The 18,273-nt window shown below is 37.8% G+C and overlaps 2 protein-coding genes across 2 annotated transcripts in view; both read left to right on the top strand.

Annotated features, from left to right (window-relative positions):
- Positions 1-18,273, top strand: part of LOC148129247 (vomeronasal type-2 receptor 26-like) — a 723,059-nt gene that overhangs the window by 282,399 nt on the left and 422,387 nt on the right. The gene's annotated exons all lie outside the window — the stretch shown is intronic.
- LOC113427726 (vomeronasal type-2 receptor 26-like) lies at positions 1,358-17,282 on the top strand. Its single transcript, XM_026690256.2, has 8 exons — positions 1,358-1,671; positions 2,719-3,010; positions 4,364-5,224; positions 6,393-6,620; positions 8,344-8,470; positions 12,733-14,318; positions 14,585-14,997; positions 15,773-17,282. The coding sequence occupies exons 1-6, from the start codon at positions 1,430-1,432 to the stop codon at positions 13,638-13,640; spliced, it is 2,658 nt and encodes an 885-aa protein (XP_026546041.2). The 5' UTR covers positions 1,358-1,429; the 3' UTR covers positions 13,641-14,318; positions 14,585-14,997; positions 15,773-17,282.

The raw sequence follows: 18,273 nt of genomic DNA on the forward strand, positions 1-18,273 counted from the left end.
AAATATAATTTTATCATATTTTATTTATCTATATATTAAATTATTGTATTTTATTCCAATTTCATTTTAAATTGTATCTTATTCCAATTTCATTTTAAATCATATTTTATTCCAATTTCATTTTAAATTGTTTTTATCAGATTTTAGTAATAATTTGTGTCTGTAATTCTGCACTTTGATATAGCCCAAGGGCTAATCAATAAAGTAAAAGTAAATCTTTGAATGGAAATTCACTGCATTGCCTTGTATTCATTAAGAAGAGCGGCCTTGAATTCACCCTGTTTTGCTGTGAAATATTGGAAATCACCAGTGTAGCTATTATTAAAAAATGTTCACAAATTCTCATAAGCTTTTATTTACTGTTGACATCCAGACCACAATTGCATTTATTTTGACATTCCTTTTTTCTCAAAGATCAACTGTAGTGAGCTTTAATTTTTTTAGAGAGCTTGATATTTTCTATACTGGATTCTATGCATTAATTTCTCACCCTTTCACAGATAAAGATGCCAAATGGATGAACAATCGAGAGTAAATATTTTATGCTACTTTCCCTGTTAATGCAAGTATGGGACATTATTTTACAGTGGTAGCAGTGATAGTAGTAGTAGTAGTAGTAGTAGAAGTAGTAGTAGTAGTAGTAGTAGTAGTTTGGAGAACCAGGAAATACTACCTCTGACTGTCCCTGCCCCCATCTATTCTCTGCCTCCCTAGTCCCAGCTGATCGGCTGGGTCTTTTGTTGCCTTGCACAGGAGAATGGAGCTGGAAAGCAGGTTGGTGAGGTGAGGAGGGAATGGGGATTTTGCAATAAACTTCCACTGCCCACACCCACCAAGCCATGCACACCACACCACATTATGTCCACCAAGCCACGCTCACAGAACTGGTAGTAAAAAAATTTGAATCCCACCACTGATTTGGCTGGTATTCTATGAGTACAGGTGAAAGTCCTTCAATGCACAAAAATAGTACAAAAATAGTTCAGGTACCACTTTGACTTTTTCAATCACCATGGGCCCTAGAGAGAGGGAGGGAGGAAAGGAGAAAAGGAGTGGAAGAAAAAGAGAGAAAGATTGTTCCTACTTCAAATAACTCTAGTCTCATAGTAACATATTCACAAAGAAAAAGCAAAACTGAAATATGCAACTGTTGTTTTCTTCTACAATACTGCAAAGTACTAGTAATTTTGCAAGATGATTATCTCCCATGTAGTTGCCATTCTGATAATGGTATCTTCTACTTCATATCCCAAAGGACAACCAATATACCTTGGCACAAGAGAGAAGCTCTTATCAAAATATATTACTAAAATATATCTTGACATTCAAGAAAGGAATCCAATATAGACTGCTTGGTGATTTTCCTCTGAACATATCTAGTGGAAAGTGTGAGAGAAACTAAATCATCCAGAAATCCTTATAGGCTCTGATGTCCATAAGATGTTTCTACCTAATGACACTCTTTCTGTTTCTGATATTACTGCTACTGCCTCAGACTATGTCTAATCTCCCAGTTGCTACTTGCAATATCTATTACCCTCTGCCAATAAGTCACCGGTATTATGAGCCAGGGGACCTCAGCATTGCCGGTATTATTTCTCAAGTCTATACATTTTCTGACCCTGTGACTTTCAATCAGCATCCATCTCACAACCTCCTAAATGAGATTGGGTAAGCCAAAATTTTTATTAATTGTAACATTTTCCATAACAGGGTTTCTCGACACAAATTGTATTGTTAGTTTAAACAGACAATTCCACCAAGAAAGGATAAATGGGAAAGAATCATGTGCTAACATGTGTTCTTTTTATACTAGCCTTAATTTAACATGTGCTTTTTTTAAACTAGCCTTAATTTGATGAGTATGGTGAACATTCTTATTGAGCTATTCAACCTTCCAACCTCTTTCTTTCTTTCTTTCTTTCTTTCTTTCTTTCTTTCTTTCTTTCTTTCTTTCTTTCTTTCTTTCTTTCTTTCTTTCTTTCTTTCTTTCTTCTTTCTTTCTTTCTTTCTTTCTTTCTTTCTTTCTTTCTTTCTTTCTTTCTTTCTTTCTTTCTTTCTTTCTTTCTTTCCCAAGTATGACTGAATACACAAGGAATTTGTCACTAGTGCATAAGCTCTCAGTGTACATACAATCAACAAAGTGATATAATCATAAGATACTAATAGGCGAATGTAATAGGAAACATATAATATACTCCACATAATATTTCACAATACCAAATGCAAAAAATGTCAGACATGAAAATATTTTCTAGGCAAGATTCAACCCCTTGCCTACTTGAGAGATTGCTTAAAGGAAATCATATGATATTGATTATAGGTAGTCCTCAACTTACAATCACAACTGAGCCCAAAATTTATGTTGCTGATAAATTTGTTAAGTGAGTTTGTCCCATCCCATGACTTTTCTTGCCAATATTGTTAAGTGAACCACTGCAGTTGTTAAGATAGTAACATGGTTGTTAAGTGAATTATAAATACATAGACACTGAGTGATTTCCCCCACTGAAGATGCATGGGTGAATGTAAATAAATAAATAAGAAATAGAAAGATGAGCTTTGAATAGTCCAAATGGGAATGAGTCCACCCATGGCTTCCAGATAAATATTACTGTTAAAATGATATTTTAAGACAACTCTGATTGTATGGTCTAAAGGTTTGGAAGAAAATTTAGCAAGTTTCTGAAATCATTCAATGTATAAATCACACTGCAGATTTGTGACTCAGATTTACCAGCATACCCTGGCCTTTGCGTTTGCCATAATGGAGATTAATGGAAATCCCCAGATATTATCCAATATCTCCCTGGGCTTCCACATCTATAACAGCCATTTTGTTGCAAGTTGGATATATTTCGCCTCACTGGAGCTTCTCTCCACATGGAGCAACTTTATTCCGAACTACAAGTGTGATAATAAAGATAATATTGTTGCAGTCATTGGGGGACCTGATTCAGATGTGAGTTTCTTTATGGCAACTATTCTGAGCAATTACAAGCTACCACAGGTAAGATGTGAACATAGCGCTTAGAGTCTGAAAAAACTAGAAGGGTGTCCCTTCAGTCTTGATATAGTTTCTGTGTGTGATATAACATGTATAAACATTACAGATCATAATGGATAATTTGTAATAGAATGTATAAAAATACTGGAATAGCATCTTAAAAAGTGATACCCTATGAATCACATTAATAGACCTCCATAACTTTGGAAGAAATTGACCCAAACCTTGAAGAACAAGAAGCTGGAGTGAATTTCCACATCCTCTATTGGTAACAAAATGAAATTAATGCCAGCCACTATCACAATGCCAGGATGCCAAAATTAAATTATTGTCAGTCAGGATGGTGTGTGTTTGTGTGTGTGTGTACACATATATAGATGATAGATGGATGGTAGATAGATAGATAGATAGATAGATAGATAGATAGATAGATAGATAGATAGATAGATAGATAGATAGATAGATAGATAGATAGATAGATAGATAGATAGATAGATAGATAATTAGATGATAGATAGATAGATAGATAGATAGATAGATAGATAGATAGATAGATAGATAGATAGATAGATAGATAGATAGATAGATAGATAGATAGATAGATAGATAGATAGATAGATAGATAGATAGATAGATAGATAGATAGATAGATAGATAGATAGATAGATAGATAGATAGATAGATAGATAGATAGATAGATAGATAGATAGAGAGATAGAGATATAGATAGATAGATAGATAGATGATAGATAGATAGATAGATAGATAGATAGATAGATAGATAGATAGATAGATAGATAGATAGATAGACAGACATAGATAGACATAGATAGACATAGACAGAGAATATAGATATAGATCTATTTCTTCACAATGTAGAAGATTTTAATATTCATTAGAATGTGTGATATGTAGCTACCTTATCTTTTGATTGGGTTGTGCAGTATACATTTTGATAGCACAAAGATACAAAATCTCCCTGCTGATAAACCTTTAAAAGCTGAGAATAGACAGAAATGTAGACATGGACACGGGGACACACACACACACACACTGCATAACAAATACCTATAGTTTCCTGATATTATGAATTGGGAGATTGGATGGATGGTACAATATTTCACAGCAAAAGCATTTACCAGGATTGTATAAGAGTTGTGTATTTGTATGCATGTACATCAAAATAAGCAAAATGCCATGTCAATCTCCACCCTAACAGGTCTTAGTCCTACCTACTTTTCTTCTTCTTCTTCTTCTTCCATTCTTTCCCAAAATATGACATGGATATCCTCCCTTTGGACAATACAAGTTGTACCCACACTCATCCTATCTACTTAGTCTTTCTTTTCTTTATAGCTTGGATATGGTTCTTCTCCTGTGATTAATGACCCATCCCAACATGTCTTCTTCCAGTGGATGTTCCCTAATATTAACCAACAGTATGTGGGAATGCTCCAGCTGCTTTTGCTTTTCACGTGGACTTGGATTGGCGTCATTTTTATAGAAGATGACAATGGCCTCAGGTTTGTACAGAAGGAACTTCCAAAGTTTTCCCAAGGGGGTATCTGTTTTGATTTCATAGAACCATTGCCACCTCTATATTTTAAAACTGGCATTCATGAAATGGTAGACTCATGGGTCAAATTGTACCTCTTGATAAGTGATAGCAAAGTCAGTGTTGTAGTCTTGCATGGGGAAATTCATACTATGATCGTTTTGAGAATGTTTCCCAGAATTCCAGAACTTGAATACATTCCTAGGAACTCAAATGGTAAACTCTGGATGATGACAGCCCAAATGGAGTTCACTTCTGTTCCTTTTCAACAATTTTGGGACATAGATATCCTTCATGGTTCCTTAGCCTTTGCAACTCAGTCAAAGGAGCTGGTAGGTTTCCACAATTTTCTTCAGATGAGAAACCCTTATGTGGAAACAAGAGATGGTTTTATTAAGGACTTTTGGAAACAGATATTTGATTGTTCCTTCCCAACTTCCTTGGAAGACGAAAATGTTTGGAATCTCTGCAGTGGGGAGGAGAAGCTGGAGACTCTTCCTAGGTCTATTTTTGAGATGAGCACGTCCTCCCATAGCTATAGTGTCTACAATGCAGCATATGCTGTAGCCTATGCATTGCAATCCATGAGATCATCAATATTGAAACATGGAATTATGTCACAGGAAGGACATAAGAACCTTCTGAATTCATTTCTGTGGCAGGTAATATCCTGAATACATAAAGATTATGTAATTCAGCCTCCAACATATGGTTAGATATTAGTTTACTGTCTATGTAAAAAGGTCTAAAAGCATAGCCTTTTCCCATTAAGCCCCAACTATAGGAAATGAACTTACTTTAATGGGTAGCCTAAAGTATGGATTTTAGCGAATTCAGAGACAGGAGAGCACTGGCTCTCTTATCATCTGAAAAATCCAATGACATTATTTTGTTTTTCTGCATTTCATTCATTTCTTTTCTATTCAAGCTAGTTAATATAATAGCAATAGCACTTAGATTTATATACCACTTCACAGTGCTTTTATAGCCCTTTCTAAGAGGTTTACAGAGTCAGCATATTGCCTCCAACAATTTGGGTCCTCATTTTACCCACCTTGGAAGGATGGAAGCAGTGATGGGATTCAAAAAAATTTACTACCAGTTCTGTGGACTTGGCTTGGTGGGCGTGACAGGAATTCCCATTCCCTCCCCACTCCAGGGCAAAGATACTGTAAAATCTCCATTCCCTCCTCACCCTACTAACCTGCTTTCCAGTTCTGTTCTCCTGTGCAGGGCAACAAAAGAAAACCCAGCCAATCAGCAAAGAATAAATGGGGGCGGGGCCAGTCAGAAATTGTATTTCCCAGTTCTCTGAACTACTCAAAATTTCTGCTACCAGTTCTCTAGAACTGGTCAGAACCTGCTGAATATCACCTCTGGATGGAAGGCTGAGTCAACCTTGAGCCAGTGAGAATTGAACTGCCAAAGTGCAGTCAGCTGGCAGTCAGCAGAAGTAGCCTGCAGTGTTGCATTCTAACCACTGCACCATTGTGGATAGTTATAATAGATAACTTACCTTGGTTACTACTATTGATTCGTTTCTTTTGCTATTTCTTTTTTCTGTTATGTTTCTATTGGTATAACATGCATAGTTATAATTAATGATATTCTTGGTTTAACTATATTGTGCTCATATTTTTGTCATATTATTTTTTATCATTAATACCACTTCAGGTGAACTGTGATGTTGAATTGCAATTATTGATAATTTGTATAGATACAGCTAATTCTGACTTCTCAAATACACTTACCCTTATAAGGCATTATAATATTTGTATAATTTTTGTATAGCTTTATCACTTATTTCTTTTGGTTCCACTGACAATTTAGTTCCACTACCATCTACAAAAAGTCTCATTTAACAACAGTGTAGGGGAAATGATTTCCTTCGATCAGAATGGGAATCTTGAAGCAGGATTTGATATTATCAACTGGATCACATTCCCAAATCTAAGTCTACATCGAGTCAAAGTGGGAAAATTTGATCTCAGAGCTCCTGAAGACCAGGTGTTCAATGTTTCTGTAGATACCATTAGGTGGCCAAAGACATTTAACCAGGTATTTTCAATATTTCTTCATTATATTTTTCCAACCTTTATTATTTTAACTCAAGATGCCAAACTTACTTAATAATCCTTCTTGCTCCTATTTTTCCCACTACAACCCTGTGAGGTGTATTGGGCTGAAAAACAGTGATGGCTCAGAGTCATGCAGTCAATTTTCATGCCTATGGCAGGACTAGAATTAACATTCTTCTGGTTTTTAGGCCAGCATTTTAACTAATGCACCAAATTAACTTTCCTATATAGTTGGGGTCCGTATTATTTGTTCAGGATGCAGATCATACAAATAGTTGTATGGTCCTTAGACAATTTTTTAAAGCATTTTGCAGTGAATCAGATCTTTTCTGGCCAAAATCCATAGCCAGCTGATTTCAGTACCTACAAACATGTTAATTTTTCATATTATTACATAGAACTACTTGCATAATGTTTTTGTTCTTTTTAAAAGGTAAACATAACAAGAATATGAGGGGAAAATATAACTAATTTAATATTGCAGATGGCACCAACTGATATAACAACACACAATTGTACTGCAAAGCCATTGCCTCAAACCAGGAGATGGCGTTGCAGTAGTGCAAATGTTTGAATTAGATTATTGTGATTATGATTTAATTACTTACAGGACTGTAATACTAGATTTTGGTTGGGATAGAAAATAAATGTATTGATTTAGAGCCATTTGCTCTGTGTCCATTCCTTTCTCAAACTAAATGTCTATGGAGATTCTTAGGCATCCAGGTCATAGTTGTCCCAACTGTGCTTTTTCAACAGGCAACTGGACTTTCTTGTTTTTATTTGAAGACATTTTGAAAAGCAAAACATCTTCAAAGAAAAACAAGAAAGCCCAAGTGCCTCTTGAAAAAGCACCTTTGGCTCTTTCTCAAACTATTGCATTATTCTGATTATCAGATTAGAATTACTTTTATGTGGTTATCTCAGTAATAACCCAATATTTCAAGATTCTGCCTTGTTGCTTTGATTTCCTTTGATCAAAATGGAAACCTGGAAGCAGGATTTGATATTATCAACTGGGTTACATTCCCAAATCTAAATCTACATTGAGTGAAAATTTGATCTCAGAGCACCCAAAGGCAAAGTTTCCAGTGTTAATGTCAGCCATTAGGTGGCCAAGAAGGTTTAACCAGTTATTTTTCCCATACATTTGGGGTTCAGCTCATTGGTTCAGGCTACAGTTAATGAAATTGGTTGTATGGTCATATATAACTGTATGGAAGTTAGCTGAACTTATTTCCTTTTTTTTTTTTTTTTAGTAACCTAGACCTTTTCTGCCACAGAAAAGTGATTTTCTACCAAGGTTGTAATTTTTATACAGTTGGGTAGAGAATACTTTTGCATATTTTTTTTAAACAAAGGTAAATACAACATGATTTTGAAATGAAAATGTAACACTGCAAATGGTAGAATTTGGTGGCATAAATCACCCCACAATTCCACTACAAGACTATTGCCTCAAATCTGGCACAGGTACAAATGTTTGATTTTTTTTTAAACTTGGTTGCTTATAAGATTTTAATAATGCCTTTTGGTTGGGATCGAAAAAAAATGCATTTATTTAGAGGCACTTGCTCTGTGCACATTCCTTTCTCAAACTACTGTATAATACGGTTGTCTAATTAGAACCAATGTTGTATAGCTATCCCAGTATCAAATCAACATTTAAGGCTTCTGCATTGTCTGCTTCTCCTTGTGCCTAGGCTCAGCCTCTGTCTTTGTGCAATGAACCCTGCCATAAAGGTCACAGCAAGAGCAAGAAGGAAGGGAAGCCATTTTGTTGTTACGATTGCTTTCCATGTCCAAAAGGAAAAGTTTCAAACCAGATAAGTAAGGCTATCATGGATTGAATTTGAATTTGTAAGCAAGTGGTGGTATTTGTAAAACAGCATGTAAAGATCAGGCTGGATAGAAGTTGGTCTTCTCCTTTGTGTGAATGTGTCAGGGTAATGATTTAAGAGCTTACCATGATTACGATGATGTAATGTTGGGAATGTGCCAGAAAGGTTTCTGGGCTGATACCACTTTAAGATCCTGTAATAAGAAGAGGCCCTGATGGGGCGTATCTCTCTCTTCATGTGTACTTCCATGCAGTAATTGTTGATTTCTGTTTGTTTGAGGTCTGACTAAAGTACTTGTATGTATGCATTATTTGTAGATAAAATCACTATTTAAAATGCAAACCTCTGTATCAGCTCTGAGATTCAGTTGCCAAGAATGTTATAAGGAATGAAAGGAGGCTGGAGGAGTTGGAAAGTTCAAGTTTATTTTGTATGTCGCATTAAGAAATTTTAGCTGCAGTTAATTGGTTCTCGTGATTAACAAAGTGTAAGAAGTGGGAGGAGAGAAAGTGGATTGTGTGAAACGCACTGAAAATGACTTTCAGTTTTGGAAATTTCCATAGATGTACCAGAGCTGTTCCTAATAAATCAATTGGAGATTATGCTTGTCTCGGAGTGATTGATCACCATGGACAATTTCTGCATGCCTAACACTCTGTATTTGCTCCTGGGTTGTCTCACATAGTCACACTGTTCGCACTCTGACAGAATGCCAGAGGCATCTTCAGGATCCAGTGCATTGCCCAGTAGGGTAATTTAAAAAGTAAAATGTCCATCACAAGAGCTACACTATAGCTTTCATGATTATTTCCTTCCTGTAGATCCCTTTTGGGATAGGGGCTTGATCCAATTGTTTATCCAGATCTGAAACATATCTGAAAACAGGGATCCATGTTTCCAATGTTATGGGAAATAGCTTGACTTTTTAATTTTCTTTTTATATAATGGCTTAAAATACATCCACATGTATCCGCACTACAAAGAATGTAAAGGGAGGATTTTGGAAGCATCAAAATTTGAGTTCATATCTATGTATGAAATTTATGTAATTATTTTACCTTTTTATTTTGCCTTTATTACGGTCAACCCTTGAAACGGTGACAAATCCAAACGCCATCTCGGGATTGCCACACAAGGGGGAGGAACATCTAACAGACAGTGGGTGGTGGTACTCACAAGCAAACAGCATTGGCAGCCAGAACTGTGATTGATGAAGGCGGAAGTGTGAGTGCTAAGCAAGACTGGCCCAGAAGCAAAACCAATGATTTGCTGGTTGTTTGGCCAGATCAGCTGGAAGGACGGTGTGATGCCAGCCTACTTAGGCAGCTGGGAGGCGGAGGGTCCTAGCGCTAACTATGTTTCATCTGAACTCACTGTGTGCCTAGATTCTACCTCAATAAACCATGAGTGACATCCTGATTGTGGTTTTGGTACAGAGCTTGAGAATTACTTTATAAGTAACTCAAGCTGGTGAATATGCAAAAACTCCTTTCTCTTCCTCTTTTCCTCACAACAAGATTATTGTGAGGTTGAATGGGTGAGAGAAAGTAACAGGCCCAAAGTCGTCCAACTGTATCTCCTTTGTAAGATGGGAGTAGAGATGAAACTTTATTTACAAATCTTTCCTGTTCAACATGCTATTTTTTATGCATGGGGTGGGAGGACTGTTACTGTTATTCTTTTCTCAAGATAAACAAGATTATCAGAAGCAAAACACATATCAACAATGTCTTTTTAAAAAAAAATGGAATTGTGTTTTGAGTCCCCAGTTTCTACCGACAATCAGTTTTAAGGAAATGGATTCACATCTCTAAGGAATAAATGTGGAACTTTATTCAAATGTTTCAAACTACCTCATCTGTGGCAGATGAAAAGGACAAACCTGCCCATTTTCTGCATAATGGTCTAACAGTGAGACTCAGGTTCCAGTCAGGTTTACCCATTGAATATCATGGTCAGCTTGGCCCTCTCCCTAAGTTGTCACTGGGTTCTTATTATACACTGCTCAAAGAAATAAAGGGAACACAAAAATAAGACATCCTAGATCTGAATGAATGAAATATTCTTATTAAATACTTTGTTCATTATATAGTTGAATGTGCTGACAACAAAATCACACAAAAATTATCAATGGAAATCAAATTTAGCAACCCATGGAGGTCTGGATTTGGAGTTACACTCAAAATTAAAGTGGAAAAAAACACTACAGGCTGACCCAACTCCTTAAAACAAGTCAGAATGAGGCTCAGTAGTGTGTGTGGCCTCCACGTGCCTGTATGACCTCCCTACAATGCCTGGGCATGCTCCTGATGAGATGACGGATGGTCCCCTGAGGGATCTCCTCCCACACCTGGACTAAAGCATCCCTCAACTCCTGGACAGTCTGTGGTGCAACGTGGCGTTGGTGGATCGAGTGAGACATGATGTCCCAGATGTGCTCAATTGGATCCAGGTTTGGGGAACGGGCGGGCCAGTCCATAGCATCAATGCCTTCGTCTTGCAGGAACTGCTGACACACTCCAGCCACATGGGGTCTAGCATTGTCTTGCATTAGGAGGAACCCAGGGCCAACTGCACCAGCATATGGTCTCACAGGGGGTCTGAGGATCTCATCTCGGTACCTAATGGCAGTCAGGCTACCTCTGGCGAGCACATGGATGGCTGTGTGGCCCCCTAAAGAAATGCCACCCCATACCATTACTGACCCACTGCCAAACCGGTCATGCTAGAGGATGTTTCAGGCAGCAGAACGTTCTCTACGGTGTCTCCAGACCCTGTCATGTCTGTCACATGTGCTCAGTGTGAACCTGCTTTCATCTGTGAAAAGCACAAGGCACCAGTGGCGAATTTGCCAATCTTGGTGTTCTCTGGCAAATGCCAAACGTCCTGCACGGTGTTGGGCTGTAAGCACAACACCCACCTCTGAACGTTGGGCCCTCATACCACCCTCATGGAGTCTGTTTCTGACCGTTTGAGCAGCCACATGCACATTTGTGGCCCATTAGAGGTCATTTTGCAGTGCTCTTGCAGTGCTCCTGCTGTCCCTCCTTGCACAAAGGTGGAGGTAGCGGTCCTGATGCTGGGTTGTTGCCCTCCTACGGCCTCCTCCATGTCTCCTGATGTACTGGCCTGTCTCCTGTTAGCGCCTCCATGCTCTGGGCACTATGCTGACAGACACAGCAAACCTTCTTGCCACAGCTCGTATTGATGTGCCATTCTGGATGAGCTTCACTACCTGAGCCACTTGTGTGGGTTGTAGACTCCGTCTCATGCTATCACTAGAGTGAAAGCACCACCAGTATTCAAAAGTGACCAAACCATCAGCCAGAAAGCATAGGAACTGAGAAGTGGTCTGTGGTCACCACCTGCAAAACCACTCCTTTATTGGGAATGTCTTGCTACCTGCCTATGCTTTCCACCTGTTCTCTATTCCATTTGCACAATAGCATGTGAAATTTATTGTCAATCAGTGTTGCTACCTAAGTGGACAGTTTGATTTCACAGAAGTGTGATTGACTTGGAGTTACATTGTATTGCTTAAGTGTTCCCTTTATTTTTTTTTGAGCAGTGTAGTTGGAAAAGCTGGAAAACAGAGGGCTAGTTGTATTGCTTAGAGCAGGGTTTATCAAACTTAAGGCCCATGGGCTGGATCTGGCCCACAGGGTACTTAAATCTGCCCATGGAATTAGCTTGGAAATAGCAAAGGACTTGCCCATAGTGCCTCTGGCAGTCAAAATGGGGCATGGGGGGTACATGCTCTCCCACACCCAATTTTCAGCCTAGATGGTTCCTGCACCACCCAGCTAACCAAAATGATTTGCATATGGCCCGCTGCACCCCATTTTGGCCAGCAGGGTGCTGCCAGAAGCTGTCCAGGCTAAAACAGGGCACGGGGGCTGTGTGTGGCCCCTCCTGCTCCCTCTTTTGGTCAGCAAGGTGCTGCAGGAGGCATTCGTCCCATCTCCCCCTCTGCCAGGCCCATGGAGGAGAATTACAAGGCTAATCCAGCCCTCAAAGAAATCTAGTTTGACACCCCTGGCTTAGAGCATCTGAAGGAAAGGTGGATATATACTTAATGAACGCATAACAAACAAATTGACATTTGTTTGAGCCATGCCTAATACCTCAATCATTTCTTGAAATTGGTGCAATTTTATTTGGAGATCATTTTATGTAATGAGCCATTCTTTGTAACTTGACTAGACTTGCCAAATTCTTAATAACAAAAGTTGTTTATTTTTTCCTTTTCAGATATGGATTTTTGTTACCAGTGTCCAGAAGATCACTATCCCAGCAAAGCCCAGGATCAGTGCATTCCAAAGGAGATTAGCTTTCTATCTTTCCAAGAACCTTTAGGGATCACCTTGGCTATTGTTGCTCTTTTATTTTCCTCCATCACAGCTCTGGTCCTCATGATCTTTGTTCAGCACAAGGACACTCCCATAGTCAAGGCCAACAATCGGGGCCTCAGCTACACCCTCCTGGTCTCCCTTCTGCTTTCCTTTCTCTGCCCTTTGCTTTTCATTGGTCAGCCTCAGAGGGCAACATGTCTTCTTCGCCAAACTGCTTTTGGAATCATTTTCTCTGTGGCAGTTTCTTGCATGGTGGCAAAAACCCTCACTGTGGTTTTAGCTTTCATGGCCACCAGGCCAGGCTCCCAGATGAGGTCATGGGTTGGAAAAAGACTGGCACTTTTTATAGTGCTTTCCTGCTCTTTTGTTCAAACTACTGTTTGTACTGTGTGGCTGGTGGTCTCTGCTCCCTTCCCAGATCTTGACATGAAAGCTTCACCTCAAGAAATAATCCTAGAGTGCAATGAAGGCTCTGCTGCCATGTTTTATTGCATGCTGGGTTTCATTGGTCTCTTGGCCAAGATCAGCTTTACAGTGGCTTTCCTTGGCAGGAAACTCCCAGACAGTTTCAATGAAGCCAAATTTATCACCCTTAGCATGCTGCTCTTTTGCAGTGTCTGGATCTCTTTTGTTCCAGCTTACCAGAGCACCAAAGGGAAATATATGGTGGCTGTGGAGATCTTCTCTATCTTAGGCTCAAGTGCTGGATTATTGGTTCTCATTTTCTCTCCCAAACTTTATATCATCTTGATAAAACCTGAGCTGAATAACAGGCAACAACTCATAAGAAAAATCTGCATAAAGTGATTATAGGAGTTAATCTCCTTGTACACAAGAGAAGTTAGATTAGTGGCAAAACCTTTCTGGGTTTGCAATGACAAATGACCTAAATGTTTTTCAAAACAGAAAAGCTGAGCATAAATTTAATACTAAAATATATTATGTTCTATATTGCTTCATTCAATCATGGTTATGGGTAATAAAGAGAATGATTTACCTCATAGTATGGGCAAACTTCCTGAGTATGAGACCTTTAAAAAGTGAACCATCCTGCCCCCTGAAGCCATTACATTCAATGAGTCACAATAATTGAAGAGATTGTATAGAAAAATTCTGAACTGAAGCTTGGTGGTTCAAATCTGGATTGTTACTTAATGAACTCGAATGAAATAAACATATGGATGACAAACATGACATTTCAAAGCAAGCCCCAAAGGAGATGGGCTTTCATCTTAACACCATTTGTGTCATCTTGCTTGTTTTGACCCTATGTGAATGTACCACTAAACTGGTCTCTTGTTTTAGGAAGTCACATTATTTTGAAACTTTTTAGGGAAAGAGAAAACCTTTGCTGAAATCATGGGTTAGAAAATTATTTTCTGCTTCTACATAGGAAAGAATTTATAATGATGATGAGTAGGTGTTTGACTTCCCCATAATTATCCAATTGATGCTAATTACTTGGACAATTCCTTTAGAGCAGGGGTCCCCAACCACTGGTCCGTGGACCGGTACCGGTCCGTGGAACAAGTCCTACCGGCCGCTGGCTTGCTGGCGCCGCCATCTTGTTTTGATGAAAAAGTGCTTCCGGTGAGCTTTTCCAGGTAGAAAGCTCACCGGAAGCACTTTTTCATCAAAACAAGATGGCGGCGCCAGCTGATGTCGGTACCAGGCCGCACCATAAAAAGGTTGGGGATACCGGACAGCCGGCGGCGTAAAAAAGGTTGGGGATCACTGCTTTAGAGGACAAGGGATTTCCTGGTAGTGACCTGGTAGCAAAACAGAGAATCAAGATTGAAGAACCTTCTTAATTTGGGCTTTTGAAATAATTGGGTGCCCTAGATATACTAATGAAGTTGACATTGCTGCCCATGCAAAAACAACAGCATTTGGATGATTGGAAAAGAACAAGTGACATGAAGTTAAGGAGAAGATGTGTATTCATGATGATGAAGTTTATTCTTTTGATACTGCTGCTACTTCCTTGGACAACATGTGACATTCCAGTTGCTAAATGCATAATCAGTGACCCTCGGAAAATCAATCATAAATATTACCAGTCAGGAGATGTTGTCATAACTGGCATTAGTTTGCAGAGCTACGTGTTTTCCAATCCTCTCAATTTAGAAAGGCATCCCTCTTATGAAGTCCTTGATGAGCTCATGTAAGCAATTGGTGCCTTGTACCAAATGTAAAAGGTTGTGAGATTCTCCTTGTTTTCATATTTTCAATCAAAAAGGATAGCAACACACTATTCTTAAACTTAAATGGGCCAGAATTTTCATCCATTAAAAATTATGAACAGTTAATTCAGCAATTTAGACAGTCTTCCCAAGCAAGTTATCAGCTAAAGATTCACTGGGTGGAGAAATTAAGATGGATTTAAATCCCTTCATTGTGCCATATTATTCTCATACTCATTATTGTCTTTCTGTAACTTACCATTCATTTTAAGAGAATTTATTTGTTTATAAAATTTGTTGGCTGCCCATCTTACCATAGTAATTTTATTTTAATTTTATAATTTTATGGATGTAAGAACTGTCAATTTCACATTCCTGGTACAAAGGAAGACTGACAATTATTTATTTTCTCTTAAAAAAACATCCTATCTTTCAGTAGGCATGGTGAAATGAAGAGTTAAGTGAAAACTGTCAAAAATGTAAGTTAGAAAAACAATCCCTAACAATCTCAAGGTGGTATTTGAATATTGTGCATGGAATAAATTGAACTTGCAACTAAGTAGTATGCTTGGGTATTGGTTAAAAATATAGTAATGGGAAGCTCACCTGCCAAAGGTAGGATGCTCAATTAACCTAAATCCTATATCTACACTATTAGTAGGCCATGCTACTAATGACTACACTGTAGTTCCTACTAAAATATACAGTTGTAGAACTCTCCATACATAGCTAAGATCATGTCCCATTTCCTTTCAGAGATATTCCCTTAATAGAAATTAAAGTTAACATGGAGTTGGATTTTTTGAAATAAACATCCAGACATTAATTATTACACAGAAATTTAAGGTCACTTCATTGAAATGTAAGCATTTTTGTACCAATTTCTTTTTAAAGCACTATTTTGACAATGATTTGGAAAGTCCTCAAATGGTGGAATACATTTTTTCAAATGAAAATTGTGGAGAACGATGAAATACAAGCGATTATTGCATGTAGGGGATGAGATGAAATTACTTTCCAACCTCCACCAGATTTTGGAAAATAGAGAAAGGTCAAGACTTGGTCCCTTTACTTAAGCTCCATTTTAATGGGACGTTCTTATATCTTTTCATTTTCTTCCACCTAGTGTAAAAATATGAAACGAATCTCAATCCTTCAAAGAATATAAAATTTACCAGCACTCATCCTATCTACACGGTCTTTCTTTTCTTTATAGCTTGGATATGGGTCTTCTCCTATTATTAATGACCAATCTGAACAATTCCACATCCAATGGATGTTCCTGAATATAAACCAGCAATATGTGCGGATGCTCCAGTTGCTTATTCTTTTTTCATGGACCTGGATTGGAGTCATTTATATACAAGATGACAGGAGCTTCAGTTTTATCCAGAATGAACTTCCCAAGTTATCTCAGGAGGTATCTGCTTTGACTTTATCAAACCATTCCCAAATGTGTATTTCAAAACTGGCATTCATGAAATGATAGAGTCCTGGTTTAAACTGTACCTCTTGATTAGCAACAGCACAGCCAGTGTTGTGTTCTTACATGGTGAAATTCACACTACAATCTTTCTGAGAATGTTTCCCAGAATTTTGGAACTTCAAAATGTACAAATGAAGAGAGGCAAAGTCTGGATGATGACCACACAGATGGATTTCACTTCTCTTCCCTTTCAACAGTCTTGGGATATAGATATCCTTCATGGTTCCTTAGCTTTTGCAACTCAGTCAAAAGAGCTGATGTGTTTCCAAAATTTTCTTAAGATGAGAAACCCTAACGTGGAGACCAGGGATGGTTTTATTAAGGACTTTTGGAAACAGGCATTTGATTGTTCCATCCCAACTTCCATGGAAGAGGACAATGTTTGGAATCACTGCACTGGGGAAGAGAAGCTAGAGGCTCTTCCTAAGTCTGTTTTTGACATGAACATAACTGCCCATAGCTATAGTGTTTACAATGCAGTTTATGCTGTAGCCCCATCATTGTAGTCTATGACTTCCTTAAATCTCAAACACAGAACTATGTCTGAAAAAATAAAAAATAAACTCTTGAATCAACAACTATGGCAGGTAATGTCCTGATTACCCAAACAGAAGGGAGACTGTCTACATCTTTACTGAACCTGATGTTTGTGCATTTTAGAAGAGGTATACCATTTTCTTCCATCATTTCACAGGTCTTCTTGCTTACAATTTACTTTTGGTGAATGTAAGGTACTTGATTTTCCTGGTGGATGTCAAAATCCAACAGCACTGATTCATCAGCAGTTCATTATCTGCTGACCATGATGTGAGAGTTAGGGTCTAAAAGAGATTAAAAATATATTGGGTTCCTTCTTGATTATTACTCAGCATGCTCTTTGTTTTCAGAGTTTGATAACTTCAGATCTCATTCTTTGCATCTCTGGAGGGCACACATAGGCAGCAGATGATCTCTGAATCTCCTCCTGTTAGGATATCGGGGCCACACGTTTCTTATCTCTATCATGTATATTATTAAATGCCTTGGGCTGCATTCTTTTCTCAGGAATGTTTGCATGGACAACCAGAACTCTACATCTTTCAACATTTTTGTAATGGCTAATAACAACTACATTAAAATATTTCTATAATGGTTATGTAATAACGTTATTTAGCCAGGTCCAAAAGGATAGCATACTCCCATAAGAACAAAATGTCAGGGAACACCACATTTTCAATGAAAAGACTAATTCTGTGACTATTGTTGATATCATCCAAATCACAATTAGGAACAGTAAAGGATATTCCAATGATGCAAATGAGATATTAGGATCCTGGTTCCTTTCTTGACTAATTTTTCCATTCAAGGTGATTCCTGTGAAAAATAAATATCTTAATGCTTGAATTTGCTTGTGTTCTTCATTCTTTTTGGTTTTTTTAAAAAAGAGATAACCTATATCCCTGGAAGCAATGATAAATTGGTTTCACTCTTTATATTTTGTTTACCATATTAGCCATATTATAAATAAACAAATATTAGACAACAGATTAACTATATTTAATCATGTTTATTTAAGCAGACATTGGTACTTCTATGTTATAAAATATTTTTATCTTTTAATTGGTATTATTTTTGTGTTCATTTATTATTTATATTTCTTTCCACTTTAAATTAGTTTCACAGCTTTCTAAGAAAAGTCTCATTTAACAACAGTGTTGGGGAAATGATTTCCTTTGATCAAAATGGAAATCTGGAAGCAGGATTTGATATTATCAACTGGGTTACATTCCCA

The sequence above is a fragment of the Notechis scutatus genome, chromosome Z (assembly GCF_049901735.1).
Source record: "Notechis scutatus isolate UNSWTSFEM ecotype Mainland chromosome Z, rNotScu1.2, whole genome shotgun sequence".
Classification (NCBI taxonomy): domain Eukaryota; kingdom Metazoa; phylum Chordata; class Lepidosauria; order Squamata; family Elapidae; genus Notechis; species Notechis scutatus.